This window comes from Mytilus californianus, unplaced genomic scaffold (assembly GCF_021869535.1).
Source record: "Mytilus californianus isolate M0D057914Y unplaced genomic scaffold, xbMytCali1.0.p SCAF_6, whole genome shotgun sequence".
Lineage (NCBI taxonomy): Eukaryota > Metazoa > Mollusca > Bivalvia > Mytilida > Mytilidae > Mytilus > Mytilus californianus.
The window spans coordinates 56948815-56972630 of NW_026262712.1; the positions used below are offsets into that span (position 1 = coordinate 56948815).

Here is a 23816-nt window from a genome sequence, read left to right on the forward strand (position 1 = left end):
AACTTATAAGTTACATGTTAAGGGTGTACTTAGGTGAGGTTTAGGAATGTGTGTCAGATGTTCGGACTCCTTAGTTTTTTTTACCTATGATACAGAGTAAAATATTTTGCCCCATACCACCCATTTTCTTTTTATATAAGACTTCAATAGGTTATAAAAGGTCATTCACCAAAATTTAAGCAAATTCTTGATTTCTTTTCTTTCTATTTGAGACCCAAATTATACCAATGCAAATATAAGGTAACCGTCCGAATCAGCCATTTCCCGCCATTTTTTATAAATCAAGGAGCTCCATAACCTATCAATATTTTGTGCTGATTTTGTTTCTTATTGAATGCTCTTCTGACTTATAGTATCAAATCTAAATTCTTGATTTGTTTAATTTCCATAAGTAATGATTTGAAGACACTTTTTTTTATAGTCAATTAAATATAATTTAATTTTGGATGTAACGCGTCTTCTGATTGGCTGACAATGTATAGTCTATCAGCTCATAGACATAATTTTGTCATGTGACCGTGACGTCATCAACGTTTTTTCATGATTTCCTCCGGCTTTAATTGTTTAGAATTAAATTATAAGGAATGACTGTAATATTTTTTTCTGTCTATTAGAAATAACATAAAAAATGTGGTGCACACTTTAATTCGGGTTATTCAGTGTGCACCACATTTTTTATGTTATTTCTTCATAGACAGAAAAAATATTACAGTCATTCCTTAAATATCTTTAAGCTAATAAAATAAGTTAGCGTAACAGTATTATTTTTTTTTCTATTTAACTGTCACAGCTATAACCGCTTTGATAAAAAAATACTTTGACTAAAAAATTAATAGTTTTTTTTTTATTCATAGATTATGTGGCTTATAATCTGTGTGCGCAGATCGAAGGTCTGTCGAGGTTGAGAAAAAAAAACTCTAAACGGAGCTAACTATACCGTCCTTCAGTTATGCTTACACTTATGTTGACACTTATAATTATGAATATTTGAACATATTTATCATAGAAACTTCCAATTAGTATACGTTACAGAATGCAAGACATTCTCAACATTTTGCACGAACCAAAACTTAATTATGACAAGGTTTAAGATTTTTACACTGAAAAGATTTTATGTCTTTGTCTATTAATTGTGTTGGAAAATAAATATGTGTGTAGAACTGAACAAGATAATAACCAAGTATTGTCACTGATTTAATGCATTCATGGTATATATTTATTGAAATAAGATATTGAAATTTGCTCCATTTTGAGTAATAGAGCAAAGTCGTAAACCGGCCTCCATTGAATTTCTTCACCGTGACATGCTAAAGACAATTATTTGATGGAAAAAACAACACAATGATACGTAGAAAATACACAGCATCACCAATAGTAAACTATGTATATATATTTAGCAATAAATGTTTGTAATAGCCATTACTCGTGCTCTGTTTTGAAAGCAGCAGTAAAGCCGGGTCATAACTTCGGGTCTAGCTTTGAAGGCAGCAGTAAAACAAGTTTATTACATTAACGGTACCAAGTTTACTGCACCAGATGCGTATTTTGATAATGAATGTCTCTTTAGTGGTGCTCGAAGCCAAAAATACAAAACCTAATACAAACGTTGCAGAGCTGATTATAAAATCAAAAAGGACCTAAAGTATAGCCAAATCCGGAAAAGGAATCTGCCGCAGAGCTTGCACGAGGGAGAAATATTCAGAGCTTGCACGAGGGAAACATATTTCTTTCTCTATTTATAATGCTTTACAAAATTCTATTACAGCAAGTTCAAATCAGACAATATCCGCATTTTAATGCCAATACCTAAGTTTACTGGCTACTGAGCTCGACCCCCAGCATGGTGATACCCTCGGGAACTAACAGTCCACCAGTTGAACACACTTCTCGGATCTCGGCTCTTGTTGTTACCGCCTATCGTCGTTATTGCAGATAGGGACAGTTTTTCTTAGTAGAGGCGGACATGCTCTGAAAAACTCGGGGAAACATCTTTTAAACAGAATAGTTGCTTGGAAACATGCATAGGTTTTTCTCGTACTTTCTGACTATTTCCCCCTACCGTATCCAAAAAATCTACACCCCTCCCACTCTATTCAATATGGCTGCAATAATCGAGACATTGTATAGTGGTTTCTGATGGTGGTGGTATTCCATTTTTTTTTTAGTTGCACAAGTCAGGCATTGTCTGAAAGTTACTTTTTAATCAGAATTTAGCGTGATTTAAATAATGTCCTTTAATGACCATTCTTGTCTAGTTTAAGCGAAAGGCCTCTCAAATCCCTTATGCATTGTTCAGATTTCTTGTCTTGAGTTGGCTTTACTTTCGGTCATTTTAAGGGAATTTTATAATCTCTTAAATGTGTGAATTTATTAATTAACACTTGGACTTTCAAATAGTTTGACCTCGCGCATCACTAAAGAGTGGTTGATTGTTGAAATGTGCACCTGGTGCTGTAACACTGGTATGCAAGAGGGTATGACTAGAGTTAACAGAACAGAGAATAATGGTATAAAAAACAATGAATAGAGAAAAATGAGACAAAATAATAAAGAATGGAGAAAAAAAAGATGCACAACTTGAAGGAATAACTATGGGAAATTAAAAAAAAACGTACTACAAGACTCATTACAAAAATGAACTATGTATTACTATGTATAATTATAGATTATCGTTGATCATCTCAACGAGATTGATTTTCTCGCTTGAGCCGGAACGGCGAAAGTGAGAAACTTGAAGCAATCGAGTTGAGATGACCAATGATGATTTGTTTATCGCAATTTTACCTATGACGACGTTGTTAATTTCATTGACAACGGACACGTGATACCTTCAGTTTCTCAAATTTCTCTTAATTTTTCATATCACTCTGCTGTGCTGAGAAAGGAAATTATCAGTCAGTAAGATAAAAGGAAAGTTTCGTAAAATAGCGATAAACTACCATATAGAAAAAATTAATAGTAAAATCATTTTCATGAGCATTTTTATGACCCAAATGTTGTAAAACACTTGTCCTACCTCCATGACAAATATATTGTTGTCCCCGCAGATAAAGCCCCAAACAATATCGTTTTTTTGTGTAAATCTCATTACATAAACTGCTTGATAAATGAATTGGGTATTGACAATTCACTTGGAAACTCAACATATACCCCCACGACACTTACCAAAGAGGAAATTCTGGTTAATCATAGGTCTGTTCTATGTTCCTTTGGAATTTCAACCAAAGATGAAGAACTGGATCTTCCATCACTGTGTTGGATACCTAAACTACATAAGTGTCCTTACAAACAACGGTATATTGCTGGGTATTCCAAGTGCTCCACGAAACCTCTTTCTAAATTATTAACATCTATTTTATCAGCAAAGCCGGGCTTCAAAGTTATTGTGAAACTGTCTATTCTAGAGGTGGCGTGAATCAGATGTGGATACTTAAAAATTCCAAAGATCTTTTAGAGTATATACAGTCAATCTAAGACACTTTCATCTTGCAATAGTATTTTCTACACTTTACACAAGTATTTCCCATTCCAACCTAAAAGACAAATTGAAAGAGTTAGTATTGCATTGTTTCATAAAAAAGAATGGACAACGTAGGTACAAGTATCTTGTCTTAGAGAGGGATAAATCTTACTTTGTAAAGAATCACTTTGATTCAAACAAAAAATTCTATGAAACTGACATTATCAAGTTGCTTGATTTCTTAATTGATTGACAACATATTTGTTACGTTTGGATGACGTGTTTTTCAACAAACTATCGGCATTCCCATGGGAACCAATTGTGTCCCTCTTCTTGCCGACTTGTTCCTTTATTCTAATGAGGCTGACTTCGTACAGGAACTTCTTAGGAAGAAAGAAAAAAAGTTAGCAATATCCTTTAACTTTACTTTCCGCTATAAAGATGATGTTCTCTCCCTAAATAATTCAAAATTTGGTGACTATGTTGAAGTAGGAACATATATATTGACATTACTGTTCCCAGGTTGAACGCAATTAACTAGAGATAAAGGATACAACAAATACAGTTAAGTCTGCCTCATATCTTGACTTACATCTAGAAATTGACAATAAGGGTCGGTTGAAAACAAAACTTTACGACAAAAGAGATGATTTCAGCTTCCCAATTGTGAAACTTATATTTCTATGTAGCAACATTACAGCAGCGCCTGCATACGGAGTATATATCTCCCAATTGATACGATATTCCCGGGCTTGTATTTCCTATCATGATTTCCTTGATAGAGGGTTGCTGCTCACAAGGAAGCTATTAATTTAAACCAAGAGTTCCAAATGGTGAAGTTGAAATCATCTCTTCGTAAATTTTACGGACGCAATCACGAGTTGGTTGACCGTTATGAAATATCCGTTTCACAGATGATATCGGATATTTTCCTTATGTCGTAACTACAATCCTGTTCCCTTTTCACTGAATGTGAACTACCAAATTAAACTATTAACCGGGTTTGTAATAACATGAGCAACACGACGGGTGCCACATGTGGATCAGGATCTGCTTACCCGTCCGGAGCACCTGAGATCACCCCCCCCCCCCCCCCCCCCCCCCCCCGTTTTTGCTTAGTCTTTAGTTTTCTATGTTGTGTCTTGTGTACTATTATTTGTCTGTTTGTCTTTCTTTTTTAGCCATGGCGTTGTCAGTTTATTTTTCATCTATAGATCCCGTACCAGTGGTTAATTTTTATGCAAATAATTCCATAGTAACGTAACTGTTCAAAATTAACGTACAAAAGCCATTTCCCAGTTTAGTAGCTTATCAATTTTCTAAATTGTTATAAATACACATCAAATAATTTTTTTTTGTTACAACTATGGACTAACACTTCAAAAGCAACATAGTTACTCTTTCAATTGACCTTTAGATAAATGAAGAGTCTAATAAAAGTTAGTAACGTATATGGTCAAAGAAATTGTGACATATATTCTCAAAACAGTTACTGTGTTGGTTTTTTTTATGACAAACTAATAAAATGATATAAATATGTACTGGCAGAATGGTGATAGATCGGAAAAGGCAACATAAGTACATGTTTTGCAAGCGTCTTAAGTCGAATACCCAACCGAAAAAATATCTATACCATCAGGGACATTCGTTTTACTCATAATATTACGTTTTTGTGTGAGGCTGGAGTAGTTTTGATATTCTTCTACTTGACAATTATGTTAGTTTTAGCTAGAAATCTCCTTGGATTTTCAAAAGCATATATTTTGATTGACATTTTAAAGCAGACAAGTAAAGGCTTAGAATATCTACAGGGACAACAAATCAAGTATTGGACCCGATTTCCTGAGAATGAGTAATGAGTCCTGCATGTTTGATTTGTCGCCGGTCCCTTGATTTGAAACACTGTATGGTTTCAGTTAGTTTAAACAATATTTCATGCAAATAAATCAATACATAGTATACAAATCGGATAATGAAATAAATCGGAATCAGAAACAAGCAAAAATGTTTTTATTAAATTATCTCCTAGTTTACAAATACATTTATTATATATGTAAGTGTGGCATGTTCTGAAAAAAACAGTTTGTAAAAAAAAATTACAATTCATTGAAGTTTCATAAAGAGAAGATACTGAATAAACTTGGTAAATAGTCTAAAGTGTTGTGTGTAGAATGAAATAATATTCATGCTTTGGTTTCAGTTTACCGGCTACAACCGATTGCCAATCAAGTTCGCCCTTAGGAAAGTGCGGGAAATAGTTCATTCGCAACCCCTTTTGACTGTACTTTCTCATGTACGTACTTATCGAAAGGGGGGATGGCAAATGATACAAAAACGTATTCTGTAGATGTTGACGTTCAGCTGGATTTAAGTATAAACAAATGGCTGACTAGCGGTGATTCCTTTGGACCAATATTACGCGAAAGATCGCACAGCAGCAGTATTTTTTCAGATTCCTCGATAAAATCAAGCCGAGTCACAGAGTCAGAGTGGGGTAAACGATTATATTTAGAAAACAAATTCCATATATACTATCAAGATAACTGGATTTTAAATCCATCTGACTTGTTAGAAAAAATTCACTCAATAGACGTTTTGAACGAAGAACAGACAGAATATACTCTTAAGGTGAAAAGTCATTTAGAGCAAATTTCACCTGATACTGCAAGTTTATGCCGATTACCATTTGAAAGAGAAATATTTGACGAAGCTATTAACCACATGCACAGTCTATTGGATCCGGAAAATGAAGCAGAAATGTGAGTATAACTAACATACGTCCTTGGTCAAGCTTAGTAACCTCACCATGCTCTCTTAAGGGATTTTGTGTCGGTAGTGAGCATCCACATCAGAAATTGCTCTGAACACAGAATCCAAAAAGGGATTATTATAGAGTACTTATTGATTGCATCATAGAAGACTGAATAAGCTTCAAGAAGCGACAATGAAAAACCAGACAAATTTATCATTTTAACAGGGCTCGACAATAACGCTTGTCTGATTGTCCGGTACCAGAGAAAAAAAAGGGCGAACAAGTAAAAGCCATACCAAGCTTGTCCGACGGGACAAGTTAAATTATTCTGTAGAAAATAAATAACATCCAACTTTGATGATCAAATTAATAAACAAAAAACAAGAAAAGAAGATAAAAACATGTTTACTTGCGATCGATAATTAAAAACTGGTTCTTTGTTAGATACTTTATAACAGATGAAAGGCATACTATATATTCTCCTAAACCAGTCTTAGAATCAGAATCAGCAGTGTGCTTTGTATATAAGGTAACAAGACAGTTCGGCACCGGCGAGGAAACCAATCGGGTCCATGTTTAAGGCCATGGAAAAATGAATGTTGGTTTCCCCTAACATATGAATATTATCAAGGACCGGCAGGCAGGAAAAACTTTTTATTTTATGTTATTATGTGAAAAAGCGGTTTTACAAAGCAGAGAATGTTTTTTTTTTTTATTTTTATTATTTTCAAGAATTACAACAAATACAACACATCAAACCTACATACAGACATACAGTAATATTAGCAATACATTTGAATATCTATTTATTTATGACAATAAACATTGTTGAAAATTCAGTTATATATTTATATGAAAAGAGAACATAAATACGGAAGAAAAGATAATTTGAGTTAAATGTTTATGTACCACTGTGTGGCACATGAGAAGGCTAAAGTATTTTATGAAAAAGGAAGAAGTTAAAATATCCTGTAAGATTTTCAGTACATAATAAGTTGTGCTATTAGATACAATAATATATTATGTTAGTTTTGACAATAATTATCTGTAAATGATAAATGACAAATTGAATTATAAAAATAATTCTTTAAATGCATTCCACATGGTATCAAAGTGCTCTTGTCTCTTATTTTTGACTGCCATTATTTTTTCTAAATTGTACATATATTTTAGCTTTTCTTTAATGGCACTGAGTGAAAGATCTTTTGAAAAACATCTACTGTTGTATATATATTGTTTCATGTATAGAAAAATCAAATTATATGGGTCACCTTCTCGAACTTTTGATATATCTCCAAAAATAAAATTTAACTTATTCAATGGCAGGCTTACCCCACCAGATAAAAACCAATAATCAATATCTTGTAAAAATTTTTGGATAATCTCACAATTCCACAGAATATGTTCAACAGTTTCATCTTCTAATTTACAAAAAGTACATAAAGGGTTATCAATAAGTTTGATTTTACATAAAAATTTATTTGTGGCAAGAATTCTGTGGTTGATTCTGTACTGAAGCCACTGTAGTTTAGTATTGACAGTGACTGTAACAGGTAGTTTGAATATATGTTTCCAAATGAGATCTTCGCCTAATATTTCACTCCACTTCAGTTGTCCTGTTGGGGTCACATTGTTACTAATGAGTATTTTGTTCATATCTTTAGAACCTTTTCTACTTTTAAAAAAGACTTGTAAGCAAGCTGGAATAAATGGACAACATTACTTATATGAATCTTTTTTGTAATTATTTGCTGCTTTTTTGATAGCTGAAATAACACTCATGTAATTCAAAAAATTTACATTGATATCGTAACATTGCTGTAACAATTCTAATGAAATAAAAAATCGATTTTCATCTATTACATCATTTACATATTGTAAACCATGATTAAACCAATGTTGGTAAAAAACAGGTTTATTACAAATTCTAATCATATTATTAAACCAAATAGGACTTGATAAAAAATATTCATAGTCCATATTTCTTTCTTTATCAATTATCATTTCCCATGCTCTGAATACATCTTTCCAAAAACTGTTTTTGATATATAAACTAACTTGTTTGATATACTGAACACCACAGTTAAAAAGTTTATTTTTATCAATATCAGACATTAGAATACTTTGCCACTTATTATCTCTCTGAAAAATCCTTCTTATCCATGATGATTTGAGTGCCATAGTAAAACTATAAAGATCTATCATTTTTAATCCTCCCTCCAAATATTCTTTAATCAATACGTCCTTCTTCACTCTATGTATAGGAGAGTTCCATACAAATGTATAAAAAATGTTATTAATTTTTTGGAATACACTGTCTGAAGGATTAGGCAAAGAAATAATAAGGTGGTTTAAAATAGGTAAAACAAGAGTTTTTATCACAGTTATTCTACGTATACCTATTATTGTAAGGTTTCTTTTAGACCACTGTTTTATTATATTCTTAATCTGTATAATTTTATCATTATAGTTGATATTGACAATATTTTCTAAGTCCACATCAAAATTTATACCAAGTAGTTTAAAAGTTGTTTCCCCCCATGAAAGGTTAACATCAGGACATAAAATTTCCTTGCTATACTTTTTACTTCCAAACCAAATTACTTGTGTTTTTGCAAAATTTATATTTAAACCAGATATTTTTGCAAACCAGTCCAATTCAGATAAAGATTCATATAAAGATTTTTCACTACCATCTAAAATCAATGAAGTGTCATCAGCAAACTGTGACAACTTATGCTCAACTTGAGTAACTTCAATACCACAAATTTCCTTATTTCCTCTTATCTTTTGTGCAAGAATCTCAGCACATAGGATGAAAAGATAAGGTGAAAGTGTATCCCCTTGTCGGCAGCCCCGACCTATGTTAAAAAATTCAGAAAGGTTACCGCCTTGTATAACTGCAGACTTTATATTATTATAAAACGCTTTTATCTAGTTGATAATTGATTCCCCAAAATTAAAGAACTTTAAAACATTTAGCAAGAAATCCCAAGAAATTGAATCAAAAGCCTTTTCGAAATCAATTAACAACAAGAACCCAGGTATTTCATGGTCTTCTGTGTATTGCATGATACCATATAAAAGCCTTATATTTTCTCCTATATACCTCCCACTAATAAAACCAGTCTGATCTAAATTAATAAGTTTGTCAAGGACACTCTTAAATCTGTTTGCAATTACTGCTGACCCAATTTTATAGGCAGTGTTTAAAAGTGAAATAGGACGCCAATTTTTCAAAAAATGACGAGGTTTATTTCCTTTTGGAAGACAAGTAATAATTCCTTGCTTTTGTGTTACTGACAATTCTCCCTGTTCTGAACCATAATTTAAAGATTCAACCACAAAAAACTGCAGATCTTTCCAAAAAAATTTGAAAAATTCAGTTGAAAATCCATCAGAGCCAGGAGTTTTATTATTTTTCATATTTTTTAATGCCTGTCCAGCCTCTTTGACTGTGATTCTACCCACCAAGCTCTCCTTCTCATCACTAGAAAGTATTGGAACATTTACATTTTTAAAGGGAAACTCCGCAAAAAAATGAAAAATTGATATTTTGTTCTTTAAGCATAAAAAACAACATGTTCATAAATAAAAAACTTTTATTCTCTATGTAAAGAGATCAAAATCGATTTTTGAAATTCACTATCAGTTCTCGACATATCGCCATCTTGTCGGCATGTTCGATCTAAAAAGTCACGTGATATCTATAAACCACAAAGAACAAAAAGAATCGGGGATTTACCGACCGTGCGTTAAAAACTCCCATCATCAATTGGGGATTACCATAGACGGTTATTCAGTGTCAAAATGTCTTGTCAAGCGTAAGGTTGTTCTGTCAGACAAAGTTATGACAGAAGTCTACATAGTTTTCCCAATCCCACAAAAAAAGAAAGAATTGTATCAGACATGGTTGTACAACCTTAAACTAACAGCAAATAGTTGCATCTATAGCAAGCACAAGTTGGTGTGTGAAGACCATTTTGAACAATATTGTTTCGAGGGAGATTCGATGGTAATTATCCTTTTTTAATAACAAAATAACCTAGCAGTTCTGATAGCTATAGTTATCAAATCCTTATATGATAAGATCTCGTTGAATAAAAAAAAATATAGATTTGATGAGGAATAACAGTTTTAATTATAAGAAAGACAAATGCAGTGTTCTTGTAACAATCACTGATTTACAGAAGATTCATTAGTATGCCTCTTTTATATAAAATGCATTGATTTGTATAAAGAATAGTTCCGTATTTAGACGAGATAATTTTTCAATTAATAAAGTTATACGATATAAAATAACATTTTTTTAATTATGATATTTAACGGCTATTGACAAGTAGCAATGTTAGGAAGAGGTTTTAGCTGGGACATAATATGTTGATATAGTATAATATTCCCAGGTTATAGATATGTAAATATCGAAGTATCGGACATCTCAATTTTTTTTATTAAAAATTTTTTTTTTTAACTAATCTTTAAATTATATCAAATTGATACGGGATCAATTCGGAACGGTCACTTATAAAGACACTTAGCTTTACAGTTAAATGTGTGACTCTATCTGGTATGTTCGGTGAAAAATTTATAGGTATTTTTTCTTTTTAAATTTTATTTACGTTATCTTATTATATATATACTTTGTCTTCCTCCCGAATTGATAATAGGTATGTCAGAATTATTGATAGATGTCGTGTCAGAGCGACACATTCAGTTAGGTATTCCAGGGACGTATATTAGATACACGTCCCTGGGTATTCCAGTGACATCCTGTCAACTAAAAATTCGTATTACACAATTATATAATACAGGTTCATGCATGGCCTCTTTATTGAGGTACCCGGTGTGCACAGGTAACATTTATTGAACCATATATTTGTGTCTAACGTTGTTTATCTTGTGCGTGTATGAAATTATAATTCCACCTTTTAATGAATGATGTTCTGATAATAATATTATCCACTATTTTTGCTGATAATAAGTTTAAAGAAAATTATAAACATGACCTTTGAACATTTTTGTGAAATGAATATTGTTTTGTCATGATTCTGGACCATATTTTTGAAAGAAAAAATTCTTCACGCAAATACAAGCTTTTGTTGATTGGCAAACATGCAGATATTTAAAGTAATGCAGCACTTATACTCACTATCAATATTAATTCATTGAAGATAAGAGAGCCCCTTCTATGTCTAATGTCCCTATATATCTTTATAAGGATTAGGACGACAGGGGAAAAAGGAGCGGAGATAGAGTGGCATAGTGAAAAAAAAATAACCGAATAGAGAACAATATAGAGAATGATCGACAACAAGCGAAATAGTTATTGTAAAGGAGCGGAGATAAAGAGAGGCATAGTGAAAAAATTTTTTGCTTGACAAAGTTATTGCTCGCTTTGATATTTTTAGTTATACAAAATCACACATCGTGTTCCTAATTGGTATTCACGTGCACTAACTTGATGCTGGGAACAGTATATTAATATATATGTTCCTGCTTGATGTGTTAGGTTTCTGCATAGCATGGTTAAAAATAATTAGTATCCCATTTGTTATATCGTAGTGTCACGGTGTTATTTTGTTAAATTTATTTAGTTTGTTAATGATTGTGTAAATAAGAAAAAATCTGTATAAAAATTTCATACCATTTTAGTGATTGCCTATAGGCGTTTGATTATTGTTACATTTAAGATATATATATATATATATATATATTTAGAACCGTTCATACATCTTAAAGTAAAAGATGTGTGTCTGAGTTAAACGACACAAGAACCCTGTTATACTAGTACGAGAGTAAAGCATGTAAAAATTCCTACTCAATATGGTTGTATTGGAAATCTTTTCATACAGATTGACAACTCATGGTCCGACATGCATGTAATATTTGCCACATGACGCTCATAGTTCTTTCTACCATCATCATCTTATTCATTAAATATTGCGGTAAACATCGATGGTTCACACCCAAACAAAATGAGAGTAATATACCTTCAGATCTTCTCCGTGGTATACACTTGTGAAATATATAGACGAAATTCGGTATTGAAGTGAATCTACATCTCACAAACACAATTTTTGAATTACGATTTTGAGTGAACACCCACCAAACCAATACAAACGTATGGCAAGATATAACCATGCAGGCATTTAGTTTTCGTCAGACATAAGATAAATAATCACTCTCATAAACGTATATATGCATGCAGTTTCAAATATCAAGAACAAGCGGTCGATGTCTATAGATCATTGTTAAATCCGTTTACTAACTGTTCAGAGTCAGACATGTCAATAGTTCATTCTTGGAACCTTCATATACCCCATCCGACGATGGGAACTCTTTCTGATAGTGTTGACAACATAAGCTTGTTTATCTGTACAAGTGGTTGCATGGCCTCTCCATCCCCAGCAAACAAAAACGCTACTAGTCTGCTATCTCTGGAGCTCATCCTTAATGGCGCTTATACGTCAGGAAACTTACAAGTATACTAGTAAAGATTGTTTCAAGAACAACGAGGTTAGGACGAACTGTTCTAAAATCGTCAATATCAGTAATACATTACTAAGATATGTCTTTAATTACAACAACTGTATTACTAGTTTGGATTAATGACGGCTATCCTAAAAAAAATCCTCAAACAAATAATGTATTAGCTTAGATTTATAATGTATGTATATTGCTTAATGAAATAAACGATAATTGGTATTCTTTTCACAAATAATTTGTGCAAGTGATTGTCAAATGAATTTAATTATGTAAGAATGAAATGTTAATAAGAAAATTAAAAAAAATCATGCATGTTGTGCTGTTGTATTTTTTCAATTAACTTGAAACTTTAAAATTGCGATAGTTTTACGTTTGTTAGCATTTAAACATCGCCAGATTTAAATACAAGTTAAAGAATTCCGGTAAAGTAAATTAAACAGATGTGCAATGATTATTAATTGGGAAATGTAACATTTAATTTTTAAGATTAAAAGTACTATTCTTTTAACTTCATATCTTAACTTTATGCTAATTGCATAGAACGTAACCGAAAATTGTTCCATTTTAATATTGTAACACTTCCGGAATTAAAAAGTTGAATGTTAATTTTCAATTAATTTATACAATTTAATTATTGTTTCTCTATTGTCATCGGGTATTTCATCTGGGTATATTAAACACGCTATACTCTTTCTGTTAATCTATTCAAAATGACAATATACACTCCTGTGTACGCTTGAATTCACACCTGTGTACGCCTGAGGCTAAATTGCTGCAAGGTAAAGTTCAAACGAATTCTCCTCAAATCGAGAAATAAACAATGACTTTACAAAATAATATACACACTCTGTTCACAAATATTTTGCATTGAAATGGTTATCAAAGTTATAACGGTAAATAAAACTTAAAATATTTTCAGTTCAATATCAGTAAAAATGTTCTATAGATATTTTATGAACAAATCTCAATAATTTATGAAATTAGTTCGAAAATATTTATATTTAGATAACTTCATATAGGAAGTTTTATTCAATCAATACAAAACGGTACACACATATTCATTTTCTTTCATTCTTATATTGTGGTTATTAACTACGACCAACGGTCATCTATGCGCTTTTAATTACGTAAAATTCTGATAAGAAATTAAGACTTTAACAGATTTTATTTTTTCCCATGATTCAACAAATCGGGTTAAAACGTCACAACCCAGTGACGTAGGTCAACCAAAAAAGTTACAAATACTTGATTTTCTCCGTTATTAGAAAGAATATAAATTTAAAACTTTGTGAATGTGTTTTTTATGTTAAGATGAACATATTTAGATGATAAGTAAAAAATCGCGGACTTTCCCTTTAAGATCTTCTTTCAGATCAGCTACTGAACTTGAGTTATCTCTCTTCTTATATAAATTTTCATAGAAAAGTTTTACTTCTTTTAAAATTTTGTTCTGATCAGTAAGTATTTTTTGGTATAATTTTACTCATAAAATTTTTTGACTCCAGTCCACAAAAATAATTTGTTGGTTTTTCTCCTTCCTCTATCCATTGAACACGTGATCTGCCTATTTTCCCCTTTAATTTCTTAATACGTAATTGTTCAAGTTCAATTTTTTTGCTCTCAAGTTTAGTTATTGAAAGTTTGTCAACAATATCCTCTAACTGTATAATTTCATCTCGTAAAGTTGTTTCCCTTTTCAGATTCCCTCTTTTTGTAACTGGAATAGGAAATACTTTCCCCCCTGATTTCAATCAATAAAGTTTCAAGAAAAAGTTGGTGATTAATTCTCAATTGAATATCTTCATTATCAATCTCATCAATATTATCAAAATTATAAACAAGTGCACAATATTGTGCTTTGATTTCACTAATCTTTTGTTTAACTCAGTGATATTGTTGTCTTTTTTCAAAACTGCCTCTACCGTTTTTTATTGGAAAAAATGCATATTTTTCATTGAAATTGGGAAATTTGTATATTTTATTCTAAACACATCTCCGATTTTTTTGCTGACCTTTGCTGTCTTTTTTGCACTGTTTTTTCATGTATATTTTGGTTGTCAGACATTTTCAACCTGAAAGGTACTTTTCGGAGAGGGGAAAGAAACAGAAGCAATGATGGTACTTAATGCATTGAAAACCACATGTGTTACAAAGACCATGATGATTCTGATCAGAAAACTGGATCTCAAAAGTGCTTTCTAATTTCTAAATACATGAATACGATATTTACAAACATTATTACTACCAATGCCATGACTGTTTGGGGAAATTCGAAAACATTTTGGGAGGAATTTTAAGCCATTTTTTTTAGTAATTGGGAATTTTCTCTAGGGGAAAAAGCCGAATTTCGGCTGTAATTTGAGGCAAACAATATCACTCACAGTAACTGTATTTATATATTCCATATCATAAAGTAAGGAGTTGTTGAACTTCCATAAACCTTTTCCTCTAATAAAAGGATTAAATTCCAGTTCAAGTAATACCATACAATGATCTGAACGATAGCTTGGATGTACTTCACAGTTTTTATACGACCGCAAAAAAATTTTTGTGGTCGTATATTGGTATGACGTTGGCGTCGTCGTCGTCGTCGTCGTCCGGCGTCGTCGTCGTCCGGCGTCGTCGTCCGAATACACATTAGTTTTCGCACTCTAACTTTAGTTTAAGTGAATGGATCTCAATGAAATTTTACCATAAGGTTCAATACCACAAAAGGAAGGTGGGGATTGATTTTGGGGGTTATGGTACTAACAGTTAAGGAATTAGGGGCCAAAAGGGGCCAAAAATAAGCATTTTTGTAACTTCCAGACATAACTTGTGTGTAAGTGTATGGATCTCTCTGACATTGTACCACAAGGTTCCATATCACAAAGGGAATGCTGGGATTGATTTTGGGGGTAATTGCCTCCAAATTTTAGGAATTGGGGGCCAAAAAGGGGCAAAAAACAAGCATTTTTATACGACCATGACAATATCTTGTTTGTTAGTGTATGGATCTTTATGAAATTGTACTACAAGGTTCCATATCACAAAAGGAATACTGGGATTGATTTTTGGGGTAATTTCCTCCAAATTTTAGGAATTAGGGGCCAAAAAGGGGCAAAAAACAAGCATTTTTCTAGTTTCATGACAATAACTTGTTTGTAAGTGTATGGATCTTTATGAAATTGTACTACAAGGTTCCATATCACAAAGGGAAGGCTGGGATTGATTTTGGGGGTTTTCCCTCAAAATTTTAGTAATTAGGGGCCATAAAAGGGCAAAAAAAACATGCATTTTTCTAGTTTCAGGACAATAACTTGTGTGTAAGTGTATGGATCTTTATGAAATTGTACTGCAAGGTTCCATATCACAAAGGGAAAGCTGGAATTGAGTTTGGGGGTAATTGCCCTAAACGTTTAGGAATTTGGGGCCAAAAAGGGGCCAAAAAACAAGCATTTTTCTAGTTTCCAGACAATAACTTGTGTTCAAGTGTATGAATCTCTCTGAAATTGTACTGCAAGGTACCATACCACAAAGGGAAAGCTGGGATTGAGTTTGGGGGTGATGAATCATAAGGGGGTTCAAAAAATTGGGGGGGGATTTTTTTTTCCTTTTTTTTCTTTAACATTTTCCATTTTAAATTGGTTATTTCTGATTTATTTATAAAAGCAAATAATAATGATATGGTTTGAATAGGCATACATGTGAACCTCCCGACGGGAGTACAATAATCCCGTTTTCAGGGGTCTCCTCCCGACCTCCCGTTGAAGAGGAAAAAATCCCGTGTATGAAATTTTTCATGAATGAAAAATTTCTGCCCAACATATCATCTCAGGCATCTGGTGTAACTGACATTACCTGAAGTTATATTTTACCTGTAAATCAATTAACCTGCATAATTATATGGCTTCACTTGTCAGCTTGGGTGTCAAACATACAGGTAATCAACGATTTTTACCTCAGGCTAACTGCCGTTGTGTAACAAAAACTGTGTATTTATTGGGTTACTTCCCTTGATTTATCCTGTTTTAAGTTACTTTCCTTTTAATAATGAAAATTTTTAAAAGAATAAAAATAAAATATAAATTGAACAAATAATCATAAAAGGATGGTTATTAAATGATTTTAAATGTCTTAGGACAAATAAAAAAATAATAATTTGAAAATTATTTGAGGATTCTAGACTTCCTTTCAAGGCTTAAATTGAAATTTATATAATAACTATGACCCTAATTTTACAGATAAAATGATTTTCTGAGTTTGCAAATAAAAACTATTTGCAAGAGAAAAAAAAAAAAAAAAAACTATTTGCAGATAACGAAACAAATGTTCTGGTTGCAATGATTGTTTTATAGAATATGAAGTAAAAAATTTAAAGAACATACTGGAAAAATACAATGTTAGATTGAACATGTAGAATATAAAGATGGAGAAACTTTATAAGTACAAGGGTACTATAAACATAATAAATTGGATGGAAAGTTGAAGAAAACACACTTTAAAAGACCATTTTTACAGCACACGGTTACATTTACAACAAAATTAATGTCGATTAAAAACCTCCTGATCTGAGTCCTAATCTCCTGACCAAAATTTCCCAATCTCCTGATCTGAGTTTCACAGTCCATCACATGTATGAATAGGTAAATTGAAAATTTTTAAGTTCTTAGACCACTTTCATTCTGTGTCAGAAACCTATGCTGTGTCAAATATTTAATTACAATCCAAATTCAGTGCTGTATCAAGCTTGAATGTTGTGTCCATACTTGCCCCAACTGTTCAGGGTTCGACCTCTGCGGTCGTATCAAGCTGCGCCCCAGCGGAGCATTTTATTGAGACTATTTAACATATTATCTGTAAAAAGAAAGTCATGGAAAAATGAATGTTGGTTTCCCCTAACATATGAATATTATCAAGGACCGGCAGGCAGGAAAAACTTTTTATTTTATGTTATTTTTTTGTGAAAAAGCGGTTTTACAAAGCAGAGAATGTTGTTGCTAACCCGACAGTAAATTCTTGTTTTACATTCTATCTTGTGGTATAAGCTATATAAACAAAGGAATAATTGAGCATAATGCTGACACACTTTTAAATGATTATCCGCAGACAATTTTAAATAAAAGCATCATTGAAAATTGTCAAAAGAAACCAGAGCAACACTTTTTTTTCCTCTGCCCAAAGAAAAAAAAAAATAAAAAAAAAAAAAAAAAAGGATCGAACCGGAGTGTAAAAACTGACCCGGCAGGGTTAGGGGAAACCAACAATCATTTTTGCATGGCCTAATAGACAGTTTGGCACTGTTTGAGACATTTCGGGACCAAGACAAACCAGTACATCGTTTCCCTACATTATTCTGTTGCTTTATATTAAATATATGATAAATCTTATTTAACAAAAATATTTAGAAAATAAAAATGAAGAAATAATTGACCATCAAATTCAGAAAATCATATTTGATCATATTTAGACAAACAATATTTTATTGTGTTTGAATAAACATTTTTATATATTAAAAACAATGCTGATTGTAATAATAATCAACATGTTATCAACATAAAAGACCAGAATACAAACCAAATGAGTGTAGACTGACAGGCCTACCAGACTGTGCCTGATGTGTAGAGTCTGATGAGACTTTAATTGGCATTGATGAAAACTAAAACCTAAGTCCTGTGACTAGACATGACTAGATTCAGTTGTTCTCGACTCATATTTTTGAAAAGGATATCAAGAGATATAAATCAAATTCTGTTCTATTGTTTAAATTCATTTTGTTCATTGAATCAACCTAAAATGCAAAAAAGGTTAATACAAAGGTTTTTTTTTTGTTGACAAGTTACAATTCCATTCGGACAAGTAAGTTTTGGTATGTACTTGTCCTATTAGGCAAGTTGAAAAAAAAGTTATTGTAGAGGCCTGTTTAAGATTTGAATTGTCTCCCCTTAATTTTATTTAAAAATCTACTAAATATGAGTAATTTTTTACAACACCTTTAATTCTCAAGATTTTGAAGGTCAAAACATACTGTTACAATTTTTTTATGCCCCGACAGTAGCTGAGAGGGCATTTAGTTGTATATTTGCCTGTCTGTCTGTCTGTCTGTCTGTCTGTTAGTTAGTCTGTTAGAGTCTGTCTGTCTGTCTGTCCTTCCATCCCTAAGTCTGTACATCATGAAATTATTTTTCGTTATCTAACTTTAGTTTGCCTCAAACAAATGTTATGAAACTTATACACAATGCTTATTACCACAAAACACAGATCAAGTTGGAGTTTGGATGGGGTCACTTTTACCAATCTAGAGTTATGCCCCTTTACAAATGAAAAAAATCCGGAATTTTCGTTTTTGATCTCTAACTTAAGTTTGCCACAACCAAATGTTAGGAATCTTATACACAATGCTTATTACCACAAAACACAGATCAAGTTGGTATTTTGGTAGTCCAAATAATTATGACGTCTTGAACATGTTGAAAGGCTTTTTGTCAAGCCTTCGACTTTAGTCGAAAAAGAGAGACATAGCGATCCTACATTCCGTCGGCGGCATCCACAAATATTCACTCTGTGGTTAAAGTTTTTGAAATTTTAATAACTTTCTTAAACTATCCTGGATTTCTACCAAACTTGGACAGAAGCTTGTTTATGATCATAAGATAGTATTCAGAAGTAAGTTTTGTAAAAATGAAATTCCTGTTTTTCTGTATTTTACTTGTAAATGGACTTAGTTTTTCTGCCGGGAAACATTACATTCACTCTGTGGTTAAAGTTTTTAAAATTTTAATAACTTTCTTAAACTATCCTGGATTTGTACCAAACTTGGACAGAAGCTTGTTTATGATCATAAGATAGTATCCAGAAGTAAATTTGTTAAAAAAAAAATTTCTTTCCCGTATTTTACTTATTAATGGACTTAGTGTTTCTGCCAGGAAACAATACATTCACTCTGTGGTTAAAGTTTTTAAAATTTTAATAACTTTCTTAAACTATCCTGGATTTGTACCAAACTTGGACAGAAGCTTGTTTATGATCAGAAGCTAGTATCTAGAAGGAAATTTTGATAAAATTTTGTGTCTGTTTATCCGTATTTTACTTATAAATGGACATTTTTTCTTCCAGTTAACATTAAATACAGTCTGCAGTTAAAGTTTTTAAAACATTTATTAGATTCATAAACTATCCTGGATTTATACCAAACTTTGACAGAAGCTTCTTACAATCAAAAGATAGTTTCTAAAGGAATATTTTTATTGATTTTTTTCCTCATTTTTGTTGAGCCTGCGATTTACAGCAAAAGTAGGCGAGACACTGGGTTACGCAGAACCCTTACAAATTTTTTAATTTTTTTTCTGTGACGGCTTAGGAAGGCGTCACAGAAAAAAAAATTAAAATAGACTTTCAAGACGTCATAATTATTTGGACTAGAATTTTGGGAGGGTCACTTTCACTGTTCTAGAGTTATGCCCCTTTACAAATGGAAAAATTGCTGAATTTTTCATTTCCATTCTTTTACTTCAGTTTGCCTCAGATCAAGTCCTAATTTGGGTAGCTTCACTTTTATCGTTCTTGAGTTATATCCCTTTATAAGGTTATATGCAAACGGGGTTATCACCTGTGTCCCATGGAAAAAATATTTTGTAATTAAGATTTCAACCTTTTATCTCAAAAACTAAACTAAGAAATCTACGGAAGAATTTATAAAGCCTGCGTGACATAATATAATGTATAACTATTCATGATATATATTTTGGAATTATTTTGATTGACCATTAGCTGAACCCAGTAAATAAAAGAACAAACCAAAAGAAAACTATACCAAGCATTTATTTTATATGGCAAATGGTGAACATTTTATGCTTAGACAAGTCATCATTCAGATGCATTCTCAAAAGATGATGGAGTGGTCTGTAGTTGCTTTCTAAAAAGCTTTCACCAGATTTGAAAAAATAAATTGCGTAAAAAACCGGTTACTATCATTTGAATGTCTTGATTGAAATTACAAGTAGGTGAGGATTAATTGATAGGAGCAATCAGATAAGTGGTCTTATATGTGAGCAGTTGGTTTTCCTTTCGGATTGGTTTTCATGGTTTTACACTAGTCATCTTTGGGGCCCTTTATAGCTTTCTGTTTGGTGTGAGCCAAGGCTCTGTGTTGAAGGCTGTACTTTGACCTATGATGGTTTACTTTTACAAATTGTGACTTGGATGGAGAGTTGTCTCATTGGCACTCATACCACATATTCTTAATATCTAATACATTGTAAGTACAGCATCTTTAAACTTGTTATTTCATTTTTTCAGCTCTTTCAGACTTCGAGTTGGCAATTTCATTGAAGCACTTAGGGACTTAGCGGATGATGTGGAAAAATATAACTTGAACGATGGAAGTTTTACCAAAATGCTAATTTCATTTGCAGAAATGTGTTGTTTACGTACCTGGTAGGTAATCTCATGAGACCATCATGTTAGATGTATATATATTTACACTGGTCATGCTGGTGTTAATCATGTTAATAGTATGTAGAGATTTAAAAGCAGGACACACTAGTTACATTTTTGTAATTCAAGAACAAAGAATTATTCTTAAAACATTCATAGAAAATCCTACAGTGGATGACAAATATTTAAAAAGTATTCATAACTTGTCCAGACTTGTGACAATTCAAAGCAAGTGCAAGACATTTATGGTATAGGCATGCGTTTATTATAAGATTATAATAGACAGTCTGGCCTATCTATATATAACTACCATCATCAGATAGCTTAGTTTGATTATTGGTTGAGTGGAGTATAGCAGCAGCTTACAAAAGATTGTTATTTTGACCTATATTTTAGGCTCCGTTGATTTACAGTGGAGTCCCTGGTGTCCGTGTGGCCGGTGATATCGTGCATTAGCTGATTTCGTCATATCCGCGATGTAACACAAATAGAATCGTTCTTGTAATTGTTTTAGTCTTCCGCAGGGACACTGGAAAGATAAGAATTGATAAGTTCAAGAGTACATTTATAACTGTAATCCCATGATAAACCATATTTAGCCAATTTTCATTAATTTTAAAAAATTACATCATCAGATAAAATTTGTTTCATTTAACTGTTTAACATGTTTAAGTCAAATTTATATCAGATTGAAATAAATTTTGCTCTGCATTTCTGGCAGTCTGTTTGGGTCAAATTCAACTATATTTCGTATTATAAAATCTTTCCTTTATTAAGAATAAGATATTTTTAGAAGGCATGCGCAAAATTGCCAGACATTTGAAAAACTCTCAAAACAGGGGTTTCCCTAATTCTAGACGCACATTACACAAAATCTTAAGGGTGAAACCATACATACAGAAGATTTTATCAAATAAAAGTATGTAACGAATTTGTTCACACAAAATTGTCAGATTATTGGTTTTATCAGTTTAATCAGTCAGAGCTCTGACATAAACAAGTCAGAATAAAATGACTTCTTCAAGTCAGAAAGTGTTTTGAAATTCTGACCTGTACGCGTCAATTTTTGTTTTGCGTAGTTTTCACTCGAGTCCGTCAAACCAGAAGTTATTTTGAATTTGCCGCCGATCTACGACATATACGATCACGTGGTTTTTTGCAAGAGATCACGTGTTTGAGAGTCGTTGTTTTGGAAGTGTCTCGAACGAGAAGTCATTGAATATTATATTGATTATTTACGATTTTTAGTGAAAATCTAGGTCATTGTGGGCATTTTTAGAAAGGTAATTCATATTACCTCCGTATTTTCATGGGCATTTTTATATTTTTTGCCTATAAAGAAGTTCCTTGCAAGTGATTTTTTTGCTGTTTCATGAAGGCGCGCGACCTGTAAATACGGACGCGTGGTCTTTTAGATGACCTGGTGTTTGACAATTCTGACTTGTTCAGGTCAGAAAATGTTGTTATGATAATGAATTGTTATTTTCGGGAGATAACTCGTGTTGTCTTAAACAATATTAACATTATTAACCAGTCAGTGCAATTTAAAAAGTAAAATTATTGCTTCGAGCTGAACATCGTCACGTGATTTTTCTATTTTTAAACTCAATCACGAACTGACTTTTTAACCTTTCTGATTCGTTTCTCCCTATGAGAAAAACGATCATTGTGAATATTGATATGATGATAATGAAACGAAAATGGGAAAAATTTTAATAAAAGAAAAAGGAAGGGAGGGGTTTAACTAAAGAACCCAAGGGTTTTTTTTTTTAATTTTTAAAGTTATAACTTGAGAACAATAAGTGATGCACACACCTGGTCTTCATTTATGATCATGGGACATGATAAAACAAATCAAATGAAATGTAGGGCAAGTCTCCAGGGATCACCCCTATCCCTGTCATTTCTCTATTCCTCTTTATAATGTCAAATTGATTTGAATGAAATATACCGGGCTAGTCTCCAGGTTTACCCCCACCCCTGCCATTTGCAAATGTTCTTATATTTTGTAAACGGTAGAGATCCCCACCCCTAAACCATATATATTCTTGTATGGGACAATTTAACAAATCAAATGATATGTTGGGGAGGTCCCTGGGGGTCACCCCTACCCCTCCTGTTTGAAAACTTGTAAACGGTCGAGATCCCCACCCCTAAACCATATATTTTCTTGAATAGGACAATAAAACAAATCAAATGAAGTATAGGGGAAGTCCCTTGGGGTCACCCCCACCCCCTCCTGTGTGAAAACTTGTAAACGGTCGGGATCCCCACCCCTTAACCATATATATTCTTGTAAGGGTAAATAAGACAAATCAAATGAAATAAAGGTGGAGTCCCTGAGGGTCACCCCACCCCCTCATGTTTGAAAACTTGTAAACGGTCGAGATCCCCACCCCTACACCATATACATTCTTGCACAGGACAATAAAACAAATCAAATGAAATATAGGGGAAGTCCATTGGGGACATCCCCATCCCCCTTTTTGAAATGTTCTGGATCACCACCCCTAAAGGTAAACCATATGATATTCCTGTTCGTCATTTCAAGAAGATTTGAATGACATGCAGGGTCAAACCCTAGGCGTCACTTATGCATATCACTTTACTAGACAAAACCAATTTGTACTGGAACTTGCCCAATGTCAGGCAACCATGGGAATGACGAATTATGGGAGCTTAAATTTGTTTGGGGGACTTCGT

The 23816-nt window shown here is 32.5% G+C and overlaps 3 protein-coding genes across 10 annotated transcripts in view; all 3 read left to right on the forward strand.

The window, feature by feature from the left end:
- The window catches only part of LOC127705703 (CD82 antigen-like), a 237599-nt gene that overhangs the window by 78379 nt on the left and 135404 nt on the right, over nucleotides 1–23816 (forward strand). The gene's annotated exons all lie outside the window — the stretch shown is intronic.
- LOC127705678 (uncharacterized) overlaps nucleotides 1–23816 on the forward strand; it is a 168176-nt gene that overhangs the window by 1781 nt on the left and 142579 nt on the right. The gene's annotated exons all lie outside the window — the stretch shown is intronic.
- LOC127705695 (uncharacterized) overlaps nucleotides 5719–23816 on the forward strand; it is a 134054-nt gene continuing 115956 nt past the window's right edge. For 2 of the 8 annotated variants that reach the window (XM_052210057.1, XM_052210053.1), the window contains exons 1-2: nucleotides 5725–6219; nucleotides 20976–21113. In XM_052210057.1, the coding sequence (XP_052066017.1) occupies nucleotides 5777–6219; nucleotides 20976–21113 (581 nt within the window). In that variant the 5' untranslated portion in view covers nucleotides 5725–5776. Of the gene's footprint in view, nucleotides 6220–20975; nucleotides 21114–23816 lie in introns of all 8 variants that reach the window. The other 6 variants (XM_052210054.1, XM_052210055.1, XM_052210059.1 and 3 more) reach the window with 5 other exon arrangements.